The sequence below is a fragment of the Mastigoproctus giganteus genome, chromosome 6, assembly GCF_048544385.1.
Source record: "Mastigoproctus giganteus isolate SK-2022 chromosome 6, ASM4854438v1, whole genome shotgun sequence".
NCBI classification, from domain to species: Eukaryota; Metazoa; Arthropoda; class Arachnida; order Uropygi; family Thelyphonidae; genus Mastigoproctus; species Mastigoproctus giganteus.
The window spans coordinates 36,107,507-36,126,091 of record NC_143580.1 but is presented as its reverse complement, the minus strand read 5'-3'; the positions used below and the strand labels follow the sequence as shown (position 1 = coordinate 36,126,091).

General features: G+C 35.8%; 2 protein-coding genes across 5 annotated transcripts in view; both read left to right on the top strand.

The window, feature by feature from the left end:
- LOC150084163 (uncharacterized) overlaps positions 1–1,682 on the top strand; it is a 63,033-nt gene extending 61,351 nt beyond the window's left edge. For all 4 annotated transcript variants that reach the window (XM_090375909.1, XM_090375912.1, XM_090375910.1 and 1 more), the window contains one exon: positions 1,329–1,682. In XM_090375909.1, coding sequence (XP_090232035.1) covers positions 1,329–1,514 — 186 coding nt within the window. In that variant the 3' untranslated portion in view covers positions 1,515–1,682. The remainder of the gene's footprint in view (positions 1–1,328) is intronic.
- Positions 1,683–8,232: 6,550 nt separating this feature from the next.
- The window catches only part of LOC150084162 (uncharacterized), a 72,030-nt gene continuing 61,677 nt past the window's right edge, over positions 8,233–18,585 (top strand). Inside the window, exons 1-2 of the mRNA XM_090376140.1 lie at positions 8,233–8,290; positions 12,113–12,187. Coding sequence (XP_090232266.1) covers positions 8,233–8,290; positions 12,113–12,187 — 133 coding nt within the window. The remainder of the gene's footprint in view (positions 8,291–12,112; positions 12,188–18,585) is intronic.

Genomic DNA, 18,585 nt, shown 5'->3' with positions numbered 1-18,585 from the left:
CTTTGTATCACCTGCAGGCTTAGAGATTAAGCTTGATATGCTTTCATCAAAATCAATATTGATGAAGGCATATTTTTGCCGTATTGTGCTACAGAAAAATTCATATAAGGCGACCTGACCTCTTGGTTAAATATTTATTCTTTCCTGTATTGACTGAAAGCTTACAAATTGAACACCAGGAATCATAATGTAGAGTGCTACATTTTATAATAACCATCCTCACTGATTTTCTGTTCATGGTAATTTCACAGGTCAAAGTTAGGTTGAAGCCATAACCAGACCCAACAATTTTTCTACAGTTACTCTATTCCAACCAAATAATGCTAGAACCATATTGTTAAAGTTCTCTACGATACGATTCCTTGGCTTTCTAGGATCCGAATTTGTCTATTTTCGAGCATTTCTGGAATGTGATTGATGGCATTCGTATTTCAATTAACCAAAAGTGTGCCAGCTTTTATGGAACTATTAAACTATTCCTCAAGAGGATATTAACTCGATGCCAAGATGCGTAATGGCTGATGATGATGTTCCACATTAAATAACGATGTTTTTGTTTTGGTAATTATTTGCTTTCTTCTTACCTAGCCAGGTGGGAAGGAGCAGCAGTGCGTAGCACACGCTTCTTGATTAGACCTGGGTTCGAGCCCGTCACCACTAAATACGGAGGATGCGGAAAGGTCAAGGAATGACCACCGCATATCCCGGAGCAATATGGCCTTAGTTGCTAATGCTCCTAAAAACCAAAACAACAACAACATCTTCTTACCTATATGTGTACCAAAGTTAAATAATGTACACTTTTGGAGCATCAAAAGTTGTTTACCATATTATTTACTAAATGCTGATTACCCACAGATAGGTCTGTAGGCATTTACCCTCATTGATAGCGCAATGGTTATAATCACAGCCCTCCCGACACCGGGTGGAAAAGCCCAGATTTGAATCTCTTGTCAACGACGCGAGTTTCATGGGCGTTTTTCGCTCTGAGTTTGAGTTAGTTGGTCTTACGTGATGGTAGCAGGTTTTTTTTTTTATTATTATTTTTTTTTTATCCCTGTGACTCATGTTTTTCAACCAGCATATAGGCAAGCTGATCAGAGTATACACGCAATTTATGGATATAATACACATAAGTGTATGAGATTCTTCTAAGGTAACTCTAATCTGAAACACACAGAGTATTGAGTCCAAAATTTGATAAATTATAATTTGTGATTTGATAAATGACTTTACCGTTAATATAATAAATTCAAAGTTTTGTGAAAGGTTCATTATTTTGTTCTGTTGCCAGTAATTACGCTTAAAAAGTTTTCTTTCTCCTTTAGATGAGTAAAGTTTATGTAAGAGCTAAAGAACGTCAGTGGAGTGTGGGAGATCTAGCTGGTGAAGCTCTTCGATACTGCCGTAATAGGCTTTCCAGCCACAGTGGAGAAAAACCATTGTGTTCTTCTTTATTCACTCAATTAATGGGAAGTGATACTTATATGCTAGTACAACACTCGCTGGACTGAGGACTCTGGATTTTCCAGTGATCACATGGTCTGTTGCTCAAACCGGGCACCTAAATGCAGCAGAAAAACGACGTGCAATACGAACATTTTCCGCACACCAGTTAACAAACAAATGGGATATTTTTAGTGTGCCAGCCTTTTAAAATTCATAAGCATTCTGTATTTTGGATAAACAATCAAGTCAATAAAGTGCTTTTTTTGCCGATTTCTGTGATATTTTTTTGACTCAATTTCAGTGAACTAAGTTGCTCTTTAATTAACTTCCCATATGGAAGTAGCACAGTCAATAGAATCCCTGGCCTCTCCACACCTGGTGGAAAACACTAATTCGAATACCATCAATGATTATAAGGAAATTTTATGGGTCTTTTTCACAACGTGGCTGTGTTAGTCGGCCTCAAATCGTTGATTATAGGCGAGCATATAACACACAATTTATATATACCCCGGGGGATCACATCTGGTGAGTATGGGCTTGGCGCACCCAGGGTCCTGAGCTGGATATCATCATTCTTCTCTTTCTTGGTGATTCCCTTCTATCCTTTTTGACTCTCTCTCAGGGTAACTTGGGATTTTTTTTTTCCTGGTGCAGTATAAGCCTCAGGCTTCCTTGCACCATATGGCTATTATTAATAATAATAATATAATATATAAAGCGTAATATGGCCTAATTCATTGATGCGCCCAAGACACTACAACAACAAAAAAAAATTCTCATTAACTAGACTATCCAGACCAATAACCATGCGTAATAACCATTTACAGATTTGCTCTATTTATGGATTTTGTGATCTGCAGGACCCCAGGTTTAGCAGTTCTCTGCTCAATGCTGAAGTAGATATATGTTCACCTCAAACTAGTTATTATTTGTTGTTGTTGTGGGGTTTTAGGCGCATCAGCAACTGTTGGCCGTATTGCACCATATATAATATGTCTATAAATTGCGTGTGTTCTGTAGTTGGTTTGCTAGACGGAAAACCCCACTTTCTGGGAGAAAAACTAAGGTACCTTCGCCTGAGACTGACGAACTCAGCCACGTTGTGATAAGACCCAGAAAAAGGACCATAAAAATTCCTCTCATCAATGACGTGATTCGATTCCATATCCTTTCCACTAGGTGTGGGGAGGACGATGATTATACCAATTGTGCTAACCGCGCGGGCATCTCAAACTAGATGGAAACAGTCGAATTGACTTCACAGTCCTGGGTAAAATGATGATGCCATTGGTTTTTCTATATAATCGCCCTTCTGCTACGGTTATTTTTTTCGAGAATAAGTGTGACAGTTACTCTAGAAAAAGGATAGTGTCATTATTCTCTTACAAAGCGTGTGTTCAATTAGCGTCGGTAAGTGCAGCTGAGAAATGCTTCCTAGTGGAATCAGAAGAAAGTTCATTATTTCTGTTTTTACACTGTGAATGAGGTTTGCATGGTTCTTCACTCTCCAGAAATTTCACTCAAAATATGAAAAATAGAATTTAATTCAGCATATACTGATGATTTTAAGCCATGGGCACAGATTACCAAGTACAACTAGTGAACTTCTACAAAAGTGTTTGCTCGCTTGACAACTTGGTGAAATGCTAATTTCTGTTGTGTGTATTATCATCATTAGCCATATGGGGCAAGAACGCCTGGGGCTTATGCTGCACTATCCAAAAAAAAAAAAAAAAAAAAAAAAATTCCCCAGCCACCCAGAGAGAGAGGAATCACCAAGAAAAAGAAGAATGATGATATAATTAAAGTACAGTCGATTATTTTGCGAATGTAAATAAAATTACTTTGAGTATTTTCGAAAGAAGTTAGCGATATTTTTGGAACAGCTGACCGATTGATAAGGTGAGAGAGAGAGACAGATCGGTTAAGTACAAAAAGAGGAAAAACAAACTACGTCTCCGTAGATAGTAGCTCATTTCTGATGCATTCTACGCGTACCGAATGCAAAAGGCGTTGGAACGTTGTCTGTGGCGCGCTGCAGTGGACAACTACACGTATTTAGTCAACTTCACTTTATTTTTCAATCGTAGTTAGCCAATTTTAGACTACACAAGTGTGTATCTGCGCAGGTAGCACAGTCGTCATCGTCCTCCCCACACCAGGTGGAAAAAGCCCAGGTTCAAATCCCATCGATGACGCGAGGAACTTTAATGGGCTGTTTTCACTCCGTGGCTGAGATGGTCGGTCTCAGGTGTAGATAGCAAGGTCCCCCCCCCCCTCCTCTAAAAATGAGGTTTTTTTCGTCCAGCAAAACACGCAAATCGACCAGAGAACACGCAATTTACAGAGAGAGAGAGAACAGTTAGGTTATGGAATCAAGGGTTAAAAGGAATGGAATCAAGGGCTAAAAGTAATTACAGATCTGTTAGTTTAACTTCTATTCTAAGGAAAATAATAGAAAATATTAAGAAAATAAATAATGGAAAATAATAATAAAGAAGTAATGCAGGATCTACTAGACAAGGCTGCAGTTATAGTTCAGACACAGCTTGGGCGATTATACCATTGGACAAGAAGGCAATGGTCAGGCTACACCTTGAATACTGCGTTGTTAAAGGGAAATCTTGTCTGACCAATTTGATTTCTGTTGCGTACGTCGAACAATGGTATAGGCAACTCATAAACTCTTTAAAGATACAGAATTCAAAATTGTAGCCAGGGCTACGCAGAAGCTCCATAATATATTGAGAAATCACACAGTTCTTCGCTCTCGATATAAGTATTCGATCTTGTATGGTCAGTGCGATTCATCGTATCAAGGGTCGACTCGGTGTACTCTCGACTTATGCGTGAAACAACACGTTGCTTCGGTTCGCACAAACGCATCGGAATTGGCATTTCATGCCGTCAGTGAAGGCCACGTATTCCTATTTAATGAAGCGGAAATCTTAAACATACATACAGTACAACATAATTAAATAAAATTATTGATCGATGAGACCCGTGAAATGAAGCTTCACTCAGATTCTGTTAACGTGCGCCACGCAATTACCTAATTTCCGATTTTTGGTGTTTTTTACGCATGCTCCAATACAAATAATCTTTCCATTTAAGAACTTAACACACACACATACACTTCACATTATTTCTGACTTGTGATCAAGACGAATAGTCGAAAAGCATTGTCTGTTTAAGGAGGAAAATACAGCGAATTTCGTTTAATTTGTATGTCAATGTGTTTATCCAAATTTTATAATCGTGATTTTAATGATTTATTCTCGTATACAGTTTTCCGACTTTAACTATTTTAATTATTCTGACAGAATGTCTTCGCGCACTCATGGTTTTACATGAGTTGGTTCGATGCGTTTCGGGGTCGGTTTGGGGCTATCGGCTTTCGATTCCATTGTGCATCGGATCGGTCATGTTTCTATGAGCGAGAGAATTCATTAAAATCATTTTATCCGTTTACGTTTGGAGAGCATCGACTGGAAGCATTCTATGCAAAAGAGTGAGGTAATCTCTTAATCTTTTAAATATATTGTTTTCTATATTTATCAATGATGTTGATTAAAGTATATCAGGCTTATATGCTATCTCTTTAGGTAATCCTATATATACTGTATATACACTGGTGTTCAAAGAAAATGCATCTAGAAATTTCACATTTTTAACTCTTTTTCGCGATGGTATGTTACATTAATGATTAGCATCACAAATAGAAATATAAACAAAAGATATTTATTATAGTTAAGGCAAAGCTAAATAATATTTGACAGGTGCTCTCAAAATATTCCGAAATGAGCATTTGCAACTTTTATGCAACAGTTTTGGTAAACACGACAATTATGACTGAAATGTTATCAGAAGCCCTCACTATGCTTCAGTTTATCATTTTAAATGGAAAACAAAATGAAAAGTTCACAAAGGTGCAAACTAATATTAAATGAAACCGCCTCTGGCCTTGATGACAGCAGCACACCGTCGAGGCATTGACAAAATCAATTTCTGAAGATAATCAACTGATAGTTCGTGGTTCCAAACATGAATTATGGCTTCCTGAAGTTCACGAGGCTTATCATCATTCTTCTCTTTCTTGGTGATTCCCTTCTACTTTTGACTGTCTCTCAAAGTAACTCTGGAATTTTTTTTTTGGCTGGTGCAGCATAAGCCTCAGGCTTCCTTGCACCAAATAACTAATAATAATAATGTGAACTGTACTACAAGTACGAACTCCAGGCGGTACTAGAGACCCCAACCCAAAAGCTGTACTGGCGCTGCGCCATAATAACGGATAAGGCCATCCCGTACAACAGACCGGACATAACCCTTGTGGACAAGATGGAAAAGGCTACCTACCTGATTGACATAGTGGTGCCCAACACTAGCAGTGTCCAGCAAACCCATGATGAAAAAATTAGGAAGTACACGAACCTGAGACAGGAGATCAAAGAGATGTGGCATATACAACAAGTAACGACCACCCCGATCATCGTGTCAACCACAAGTATGGTACCAAAGACCCTTCATAACAGCCTAGCAGCAGTAGGTCTCCCAGAGAACACCTACAAGGAACTCCAGAACGTCGCAATCCTGATCACCTGTAAGAGAGTCAGAGTGTTCCTCGACCAACAGTAAGACCAGAGATAACAATAACCACCCTGTGTACTTGGTAGCAATACCCGTCACGAGTGGAACTTCCAATCAGGGAGAAATAATATGAAATAATAATAATAATAATAATAATAATAATAATAATAAAAGGATCTTTGATTTCTTTCTAGCAACTGCAGATTCCTCACGATGTCAAAAGTTCTATATAGGTTTCAGGTCCGGCTGTAACGGACCGTTCTTCCAACCACTTTCTCACCTGTATATACTGTATATACTTCAGTTTATCATTTTAAATGGAAAACAAAATGAAAAGTTCACAAAGGTGCAAACTAATATTAAGTGGAACCGCCTCTGGCCCTGATGACAGCAGCACACCTTTGAGGCATTGACAAAATCAATTTCTGAAGATAATCAACTGATAGTTCGTGGTTCCAAACATGAATTATGGCTTCCTGAAGTTCACGAGGCTTATCATCATTCTCTCTTTCTTGGTGATGTCCTTCTACTTTCTCACCTGTAACAAATATAAACACATTACTGTCGAATCTCTAATGCAAAAATGAAGCTTAAGTAGCTACAGAAGTGCCTACTTACACTTTTTGCCCGATGACAAGGAGCAGAGTCGTCCTGAAAGATGCAGTTACTTGGCAGGTTAAAATGATCTCTAATGGTTGGCAGCAATTTGCCTTCCAATATAGCCAGGTATCCATTGGAATTTTCGGAACCTTTTATAAACTGCTGGTGACCTACTCCGCGATACAAAATGCACCCCTATATCATTTGATTGGTAGGAAATTTCACTGTAGACATCATACAGTATGGATGGTATTTTTCACCACGTCTGTGGTGAATCATTTGTCTCCCATTAGAGCCATGCAGGTTGAATTTCTTCTCATCCGAGAAAATAACTGACTTCCACTGCTCGGGGGTTCATCTGACATGCTCCTTACACCCAATTAATCGGGCCTTTTTCATTTTTTGTGTGAGGAGGGGCTTTTCTTAGAACGAATGGGCTACAAGTCCATATTTGAAGAGGAGTCCTCTGACTGTTACTGCAGTTGATACCATTCCTGTATGTTCTTCCCATTCTCTTTTCAGCTCAGACGAAGAAGCTTTAAGGTTTTTAAGGCATAAGCGCTTCAAAACGCGGTCCTGTTTTGGCGTAGAGATTCGTTTGCATCCGGTTCCTTTTTTCCTATTAGCAGACCTTGAGTTTGGAAAGAAATCTATTTACTGTCGACTGATTATAGGACGCTCTATAAGCAATATGACGGGAAGAACATCCTTCCTCACGTAAAGCAACAATAGCACTATTTCTTAGTGGCGTTAACTGCACGTAACTGGCCATCCCGACACAAGCAAGGAATAACTGCAACTCTTGCAGAGCGTGCTTGAACAGCTGATTCAAAAATACGTCATCAAGAGAGAGAGAGAGAGAGAGAGAGAGAGAGAGAGAGAGAGAGAATAAATATACCATCAGTGATTTAATTTACTTAATCCACTGAAAGTCTTAAAACAGTGTAGTCAAGTTTTCTCGCAGATCCCTAGTTTCCAGGCTTTATAATTTAACAGATCTCAAATTGTGCTTTAAATTGGGAAATTTTAAATGGGCGCTGGGTTGTAGTTCCAATGCAGCATTCACATCGATAGTGTGTGTGTGTGTGTGTGTCTGTGTGAAATATTAAGGATTGTGTGATGTTTCTATTCTACTAGTAGAACAAATGAAATCATCAAAGAAATTTATTTCGATAAATATATCGACTTTTATCGCACGCGATGTCCGGTTATATTTTGAATAGCGGTTGACCAATCCCAGAGAATCATTTTGTGAGATAGCTGCAACTCATGAAGAAAGCACCTTCATCTATTTTAATTTTCATGATTTGATCCTGCCATGTCGATGTGCGCCATATACCTTGAAATCGAATTTAATTTGTTTGACACCAGAGGTCTCGTGGTGCTGTTGTTTTTAATGTTGCGGCGTCTGCTTTTATTGTTTATAACTCATGTAATTTGTTATGTTAGTCATACTTTGTTGTTTTGATGGAGATTTTAGAACACAAATATTCATATTTTTTATTGCTCAGTTAACAAATATTTGTTTCTTTTTTAAGCTAATGTATTTGCAAAAATCAATTGCATAAAGTGAAGTGGAGAATAATTAAAATGGATACCCCATTTCAAATAGAAAGCATTAACGCCAGTCTCGCACAAATAGAAGAAGGTGATTATATTTTAAAAATTTGGTTGCATTTTAAATTTTTATTTTTTATTTTCTTTATTGAAATTTGTTTTTCTGCACAAAGGGTAGCATTTCGTGCAGATTCTTGCTATTTTAGATGAATATCCACTTATCAGTATCGGTTTGCAAAATCGGATATCCAGTACGAAGTTCATGGCCTCTTGCAAATAATAATAAATAAATAATAAATTTATTATTAAATAATAAATAATAATAATTTATTAATAGTCAGATTTGGGTAGAATTCAGGTTAAAGTACTGTAGTATATTTTTTACAGTGCACAATGATTACAAGGTTTGGAAAATTAGAAGTTCGGTACAGAGTGGGTGCTCATGGCCTCATACAATTAATAATAACCATGATCAGATATCCAGTACGAAGTTCATGGCCTCTTGCAAATAATAATAAATAAATAATAAATTTATTATTAAATAATAAATAATAATAATTTATTAATAGTCAGATTTGGGTAGAATTCAGGTTAAAGTACTGTAGTATATTTTTTACAGTGCACAATGATTACAAGGTTTGGAAAATTAGAAGTTCGGTACAGAGTGGGTGCTCTTGGCCTCATACAATTAATAATAACCATAATAAATAAGTAATAAAAGTAAAATTTGTCAGAATTATAGAATTAATTATAGTATGCAAGGATTATAATATTCCGAAGGGGAAATTTTTTTTTTTTTTTTTTTAATATAATTTTCAACCGATAAAAGTGATCAGGGAAAAAAAAATCGCTTATTTTTCCATTTCATTTTTTTTCCGCCTACACAATATGCAAATCGGTCAGCATACAATTGTAGAAACATATATAGTACATAGCACAACGTGGCCTTAGATTCTAAAGTGCTATGTAAATAACAACAATAATAACAGTTGGCCTGTTGTCATCCACCCCTAAAAATTATTTTAAATAATTTTGCACTTCTCAACTGAGGAAATGGTTACTGAGTAATAAAAACAAAAAAAAGGGAGTACACGAATGCCACACAAGTATGTTTTTTTAAAATTGAGGATGTGAGTGACAGAAGGTTAACACTTAAGTAGGCACGCTTGCAGGTAATATTGTGTTATTTTTAGCTCCTGTTCATTGTAATATCTCATGTCCTTTGTTATTTAATAACTATTAAATTGGGGATTAAACATTTCTTAAAAGTTACAGTAAGTTACCACTGAGTGAACAGAGTGGTTTTAAGGTGCAGAAGGAGGGGGGGGGGATGAGGGATTTTTACACAATTTTTTAAAGGCAACAGTAAAGTTTTTAGCTATATATTTATTAAAATAAAGTTTTTAATAATAGTATTAGTAGTGGCAAATTATGCAAGAAAGTAATATTGTATATCATCAGCAAAAAAAAAAAAAAAAAAAATTCTCATATCATCTGCCTCCCCTCTAATAGTTTGTTTAGTTTTCTTCCTTGAATTTATTCAAACTATCCCCCCTTCCACAACAACAGATTATCAGCATTTGTAGCTTCTGAAAACTTAGACATTAAGCCTGATATGCTTTCATCAGTATTATTATTAAGTATAGAAAACAACAATGGCCCAGCTCCGAACGCTGCAGACTCCATTAATAACGTTAGTGTAAGAAGTGCAGTACCCATTGATAACAACTCTGTCCTCCCCTGCTTGCCCATCCCTTTATCCTTAGCCGTAACTTGCTCTTAATGCTACACTGCTCCAATATGTATAGTAGTCTTTTGTGTGCAACAGTATCAAAAGCTTTTCTGAAAGTGAAGTATAGGACATCAAAATTATTTTTTGCATCCAGTTCCTTTGTTGCTGCATTATAATTTCAAATCAGATTGGTTAGCCATGATCTTAAAAACTTGCTTTTAAAAATAAACTGCTTGATTTTAATTTTTACATTGGTGCATTACAAAAAATTGCTCAGTTGTAAGAAAGTATTTCAGTCATACCTAAAGTTCATGTCACATAAAAAGCCAAATATTTTTGAATGACCAATTTCTGATCTTGCATTTATTCCCAATTTTTCAGTGCCCCTAACATGCAGATTGTCCTGTCAATGCTTACTTGTAGAAATGTATAATACAATGTGGCATTAGATGTTAATGTGCTATTACAATAACAACAGTACTTGCCAATGGATTTTTGCTTTAATGACATCAAAGCACCAACAACTGTTTTTAAAAGTAATTAGCATGAGAATTTTTTTTTTAAATTGTTATTTGTTTATATGGTTCCTTCATAATTAAACTGCCTCTTCCTTCATCCACATATTTTTAAATGCTGGTCCAATATTTAATTTAGAGAGAACCTGATCTAGTGCAGTTATTAGTACTAACATCAGACCAATCCTGCTGTCAGTTTTTAATATATATATATATTTTTTTATTTATTTTTTTTTTTGATAGCAAAATTATTTTTAGGATAGGAAGATGCCTTGCAAATTTTGTAGGTGTAAGTACCCTTACAGCTGTTTTTATGATAGTGGATATTCTGTTATGATGCTTTACAACCTATTCCGTGGCAATGCCCAGCTGATATCTCAGACACTTGCATTACATGAGTCCTCACTTCTATCAATCTAATGGCACAACTTCTGGCCTGAAGACATCTAGCCATTTAAGTAATGAATAGATTTTCATTATTGGTGAGTACTAAATAGTACTGGCAGTACTACTTTGATTAGCAAATAATAATAATAATTTGAATAGATGTGTGGAAGTTTACCTTTAGATGGCAGGTGGTTAATTGCTGGAACAAACTTCCATCTGTCGTTGTGGAAGTTGATAGCTTAAATAAATTCAAGAGGAACTGGACAAACTTTTTGAGGGAATGGTTGTGTGAATTTTTTTTTTGGCTGATACTACATAAGTTCATATGCTTGCTTTCTTGCATCACATGCCTCTATTATTATTATTATTCTCACACTGCATATCGAAGTACATAATTTGGTGTTGCAAAAATCATGCTACACACACACACACACACACAGAAGCACTCATGATAAGTAACTGTTGTTACAGCCTTTTTTTTTATTTACATTTATCATATTTACTTTTTATAAAGTGGTGGGGTTACTTCTAAGCTTTGTGCCTGCACGACAGTGTAGTGGTTTTGGAAGTTCTGTGTACTAATACAGTACTTCCAAACCACTACATTCTGGACTATGTGCAGCTGAACATGGCCACATCTTGCTCCCAGTCTGCTAGGGCTTCTTTCTCATGAAGGGTTCACATATTTCTATTACTGAAATAAAAATTATGCTTTATATCTGTTAGGAACCATATGTGTACAGAAACACAACACAACACAAACAATTCCGAGAAATTGTTTTTTTGGAGAAAATGTACTTCCTAACCCTCTGATAACAGATCACGTTGTCTTGCTGTCAGTAAAGAATGTATGAGAGGCATATGGGTTATTTTCCTCTGTAGTTTTTATAAAATTTGTTATAACTGTCAGGAATAGTTTTCGTAAAGCTAATTTTATATTTGTAAAACCTGCTTAATCTAAGAGTTGTAATTATCTATTTATTTATTTTCCAATTCATGCATAAAAATCACATGTAATTATTAATATTATTAATGATTATAATCTAACTCTTTTTTTTGTGGTGACCAGCTGTGCAACAGTATAAGGTAAGCTTGCAAAATGATATTCGTTTTGTGCACTGACAAAAAAAAAAAAATCAGAGAAAACTATGGCGTGGGGGATAACAAGGCTTTCTGAACAAAGTACTTTTAGTGTAAAGAAAACTTATTATACTTATGTTTTTAAATGAAAGTGAATAACTTTTTTCCTTCTTTCTTTTTTTTTTTATTTTTTTATTAGAAAAAACTTTATTAGAGAATAATCTGAAAGATTTTGTTTCTAAAAGACAAGTATTGGAAAAAAATGTCGAAACTGGTGAGTGCTTATGCAATATTCTTAGTCTGTAATTTTGATTTTGTAGCTTTTGTACCAGTTTTCTGTAATCTGAATGCAAATGGTTATTATTTTCTCCCTGATTGAGATCATCTAAATGTCATTTTTTTTTATTTAGTATTTAATTAAAAATAGCAATCTCTTGATTTATGAACTTTAGCCAACTTCATCAGCTCCACAAGAATAAGTTTTAGAAAATAGAATGAATGAGAATGAAAAATATTTTTAGTATTTACATACAGTATTTAATATAAGAATATATTCCATATGTATGTATAGTACAGTAGAGTTGTTGCTATGGTATTTTCATGTTAATCTAGAATGAAATTTTCTTTTATTAGTATTTATTGTAAAGTACAGTATGTTATTATTACAACCAGGAATTTAAAAAAAAAATAAAAATTCAGTAACCTTAGGGTCAGATGATTGCTGGATTTTCAAATTGAAAGCTTATGACAGTTATTGCCTTTTCTGTTTCATTGCATAACATGATACTGAATACTAATTTTTTATTTATTGTGCTGCATCTACTGTAAGGTACATACAAAATAAAGCACAGTGTATGTATTAAATCAGGCCTGGCCAACCCGCAGGCCGTATGCGGCACTCCACATTATTTTTTGTGGCTTGTCAGATGATTTATATGCTACTGACTACATTAGTGGGAAATCATTCACTAGCTGCACTAGGCACAATAAATAATCCACAAAAATAATACTAGACCAGCTCTACTTCCACCGAATCCCCACTACTCCTTCACTTCATCGACCCACGTTGCGTCACAGAAATGCCAGGGAGGGAGAACTCGGTCCTGAACAGCATTTGTATCTTCTCGTGCCAGTTGAGTGAGCTACTCAATAGGTACAAGGAAAAAGGAAGATTTTCGATGTTTTTTAAAGGAAAAAAACATCAAAAATCAACTTTTACAACATGTATGTGACAGTGGAAAAGTATCCCAAATTAAGATTTTTTGCACAAAAAATTGAGTGCCTTCAGATCCACATACATTTGTGAAACTTTCTTTTCAAAAATGAAATTTATTAAAAGTAAATCTCGAGCTTCAATAACAGATGAAAATCTGGAAAATCGATTAAGATATGTAGCTACCAATATTGAAGTAGATTTTAAAAAATTGAGTGATTGCAAAGAAAAGCAAATATCTCATTGATATTTACTTTTCTTTGTATATAATAAAAATATATAATAAGATATATATAATAAAAATGAATGAATAAAATAAATTTTTATGCCATTTAATTTTTTATTTTTAAAATATTGTTTTATTTTGTGTGCTGCCCGCAGAAAATTGTAGTTTGTCAAGTTGGCCTGCAGAACGATTTGGGTTGGCCAGGCCTGTATTAAATAAAGAATACATCAATGATACTGTAAAAATGATACAATTTTTTTTTTTTTTGTTTTTTTGCCACACATCCTCCCATTATGTAATTATACAGTGTGAGTGAAAAGTCCTTGTGCACCTGTTGGAAGTAGGATATATGTTAGAGTTATAATGAATGTACACTGATACGGTTACAATAACTGGTGGAAGGGTCCTAAATGGTCCTAATTGTTTTATCTTGTTAGTGAAGACTCATACCAGTTCATTGTGTTAGACACTCCTGATAAAGTTTATAGTTGTTTCCCTCAGATCACTGAGACTACAATAATTGTCTTGGTAGAACTGCACTTTTCATTGCATCCCTTTGGCGCCTCCGTAGCCAGGTGGGCAGGAGCAGCAGTGCGTAGCACACGCTTCTTGATTAGACCGGGGTTCGAGCCCGTGACCACCAAATACGGAGGATGCGGAAAGGTCAGGGAATGACCACCGCATATCCCCAGAGCAATATGGCCTTAGTTGCTAATGCTGATAAAATCCAAATAACAAATAACATTGCATCCCCAACAAATAAAAATCAGGGGAAGTAAGATTGAGTCATCTTGGTGATCAAGTGTTCCCTGGGACTTAGGCAACAGATTGCACAGAAGCACCGTGGATATAGCCATGTGTACTGTAGCTCTAGCTAGTTCTGCTGACTATCCTTCAGCTAGGCAGCACCTGACTAATTGAAGGGTAGTCAGCATGACTGCTAAAAAAGTGCAGTCTGCCAAGATATATTTTGATGCTTTGATAAATATCATTGATAAATATTGAAAACAATAATGGGCCCAGCACTGAACCCTCGGGAACTCCACTAATAACCTTAGTCCACGAAGAGCAGTGGCCATTGATAACCAGTCTCTGTCTTCTTCCACTTAACCATCCCTTTATCCATTAGCAATAACTTGCCCTTAATGCCACATTTCTCCAGTTTGTACAGTAGTCTTTTATGTGTAACAGTATCAAAAGCCTTCCTGAACTCCAAGTACATGATGTAAAAATTATTTTTTTGCATTCAGTTCCTTGGTGACTGCATCAAAGTAACCTATCAGATTGGTTAGACAAGACTGTCCCTTAACAAATCCATGCTGTGATTGCAGTATAATTGTTAAAACAATCAGTTATGCTCTGGTTGAAAGCAAATTTAGTACATATATCCTGCAAACATCCCATTTAAATTTATCCCCTTGTGTACATTGTCTGAGTAAGAGTTAGAATACCATTATCATTAAGTTTACTCAATCCATTTAAAGCTTTAAACGCTTCCATTAGGTCTCCTCATAAGTGCTTAGTTTCCAAGTGGCAATTTGCAGATGCAAATCTTTTGTGTTCTTGACAAATCTGGTTGCTCATCTCTACATCCCTTCTAAGATTCACATCTTTCTTAAAATGAGGTTTTCAGTCTTGTATGTTGTATTCAAGATGTGGCCTGACAATTGTCTTATACAATGGAATAATCACTTCCATGTCCCTGCTGGCAAAGTTCCTGTATATCACTGACAGAACTCCATAAATTATTCTAGCAGCTCATCTGCACTGTTCAGAGAACTTCGTGTGGGACAGTACAATTACTCCTAGGATTCTTGTGTTCTCCACTACCCTGAGTGTGATGCTACCTAATCGGTATGTTATTCTGGAATTACTGCTTCTTATATGCAGTACCTTATATTTGTTAATGTTAAACCTCAATAGCCACTTCTCAGCCCAACTGCCTAATTTTTCTAGGTCTTCTCATAGAAAATGTCCTGATTCCTCTCATTATCCACTCTGCAAACTTAAGACAATAAGCTCAATATGCCTTTATCAATATTATTAATAAATACCCTAAATAATGCGGACCCAGCACTGAACCCTGAAGGACTCCACAAATAACACTAGTCCAAGAAAAGCAGTGCCCAAGGAATCTGCAAAACTCCATGGTTCTAGACCATGTTTTAATAGAAGATTAATTCAAACAATCTTCTAGCACATGGGATGTTTTCTAATGGTACAAAAACAGAGAACAAGAACTGCTCCCCAATTTTCTGAGGACAATTCTATGGTTTTTTGCAGTAATATAAATGACTTAATAAACTATGTAGAACCCAGATAACAAATTCCCATATAAGAAATTTTCCTCTGTACCAGGTTTGGTTTCTTAATTCCCAATTTCCACTATATATTGTAATGTATTATTTTCCAGCGTAAGAAGTTTTCCGGGTGAAAGGTTTTCCCGCATAAAAAGTATGTGGTAAAGAACACATGGTGTATTATTATAATGATGTTTTCCCACTTAATGTTTTTTAAACATAGAAATTATTTATTTTTATATTAAAAAAATTAAAACAGTATAAACATTTTGGTAATAAAATAAGTTAGTGTAAAGCATCATTTTAGTTCATAGTAATCCACTGAAGTAGGTGAAATGGCATAATTTTTTACATCTCATATTGTGAATGCCTTCACAACGAATTGCTCTGATAGTGCACTACCTCCAATAAGCAAAGTTTCCCCACTAGAGAAGACTAATGTTACTTATTCTCGGCAGATACCACCATCCCTGGGTGGTGGTATTCGCTGAGAATCCACTGGTGAGGTGTTGCCTGTGCGAGAATGTACTGTCAAGGGTAGCTCAAAAAATATCAGGGCAACTCATTGTGAAGACATTCACAATATGAGATATAACAAAAACAATGCCATTTCACCTACTTCAGTGATTTTCTACGAACTAAAATGATACTATGCCCTAACTTGTTCGATTAGTGAATTTTGATTAGTCAGAGGCTTTCAGCTCTAAAACCTTTTTAGTATAAACATTTTGATATAATGGAAGTGACTTGTTGCAATTGTTTTCATTGATATCCATAATTGGATACATCAACCGCATTAAGCATTAAGCAACTGATGGTTGTGAACAGTTCCGAATTGCTTAGTGGATTGTGCTCCATCTTATTGTAATTGTGACCTTTTAAGGTATGTTGAAACTCCAAAGGAGCTCATTCTTCCAACTTGATAATGAGTTTTATGAACAGAATGTTAAGCTATTAGAAGTCCTCAGTTTAAAAATGTTTCCCGTAGGCAGAGTGAAATATCTATAAATTCTGAAATAGTACTTATAGATCTTTAACTTATGTATGTGTATTTTTTCATTTTTATTTGTGTAGCTAATATTTCATACCCTTGGGTCATTTTCCCTTCTAAGAAGTGTTCACTCATAAGAAGTTCTAAACCTCCACTCCCTTGGAAAACTTCTTAACCGGGTTCTACTGTATTTAGGAATTTGTTAAAATCCCACACAGTGAAGACTTTTTGACTGATCAAAGAGGAGTCTGAAAAAGTGTTTTGCTCCACAATGGAAGTAAATACGGATCAATTCCATTAGCTCACTTCTGAGGACAATTTGATTACTCTGTGATTGTTGTTACTCTGTGATTGTTGCTATCCATATGCAGTACCTTGCATTTGAAAGAAGCATACGAGAACTTGAAGTTGTTGACAATATTAATTATGAAGAACATGATTGGTTTGCTTGTGCTGACTTTAAAGTGATAGGCATATTACTTGGACAGCAATCTGGCTACAAAAACTGCCTTGCTTTTTGTGTAAGTGGGACAGTTGGGCAAAGAGTAAGCACTGGGATGTCAAGGTTTGGCCAGAGAGGGACAGTTTATTGCCTGGATCAAAGACCATAGTTCATAAACCACTTGTAGGCTCCAAATCTGTCCTCCTTCCACACTTGCACATCAAACTGGGTTTCATGAATGGTTGTGAAAGATTAACCTCAGGAAGGTTCCTGCTTTAACTACCTTTGTACTAAATTCCCATCGATCACCGAAGAGAAGCTAAAATGGTACTTTTGTTGGACCTCAATTTTGCAAACTGACGAGGGATCGAGATTTTGAGGGAACTATGGATAAAAGAGAAAACTCGCATGGATTAGCTTCAGGTTTGTTGTTGAGAATGTCTTAGAGAACAACAAGTATTCAGGCTACAAGAATATAGTTGAGAATATGTTGGCAAACTTCAAGAAGCTGGGCTGTAACATGAGTGTTAAGGTATGTTTTTTATAGTCCCACACCAACTACTTCCCAGAAAATTTAGTAAGTCTTAGTGAAGAACAGGGTGAAAAGTTTCACCAGGACACGGGTGAAACTTTTCACCCTGTTCTTCACACACCAGAGAAGGTGGAATTTCAACATGATGGCTAACTATTACTGGATGCTGAAGAGGGACTATAAAGTAGTAAGATATTGCAAGAAAATCAAAGAAATAAAAATATGACCTATCATAGATCAGTTTTTAAAATGAGGGGTGAGTGTTGAGTGGACTTTCCACAGACTTTTGTTTTTAAAATACTGGTAAAAGTAACATTTTGTTAAAATTTCAGTGTGCAAATTCTGTCAAAATTAATAAAAATTTGTAAGAAATCAAATTTTAGTAGTAGTGGTGGCAAATGATGCAAGAAAGCAAGCTTATAAAACATCAGCCGGAAAAAAAAAAAAAAAAAGAAGAAGAAAACCACTACACACTTCTTCCATCCATACTTAAGGAAGAACTAGAATTTTTTCTAGTTCTTTCTTGAATTTATTAAAACCATTCACTTCCACAACAGATGGAAGCCTGTTCCTACAATCACGCTGGCTGAAGGCAAACTTCCACACAATCCTGTAGCCATCCTTCCTCAACTTAAATTATGCCCCACCATGTTTAGTCTCGGCAAGAAGAAGATTGTCATTCACATTCAGCTTACTCAATCCATTCAAGGCCTTAAACATCTGAATCAGATCACTCCGCAGAAGCTGCAGTTTTCAGAACTGAAGCCTTTCTACGTAAGAGCACCCTTTTGTTCCGTTCACAAATCTGGTTATCTTTCTCTGCACCTGTTCCTGCAGATCTACATCCTTCCTAAAGTGAGGCCTCCAGATCTGTATGCAATTCTCAAGATGTGGCCTAACTATGGCCTTGTACAAAGGGATAATCACCTCCTTATCCCTGCTAGGAAGGTTTTTGCATATCATTGACA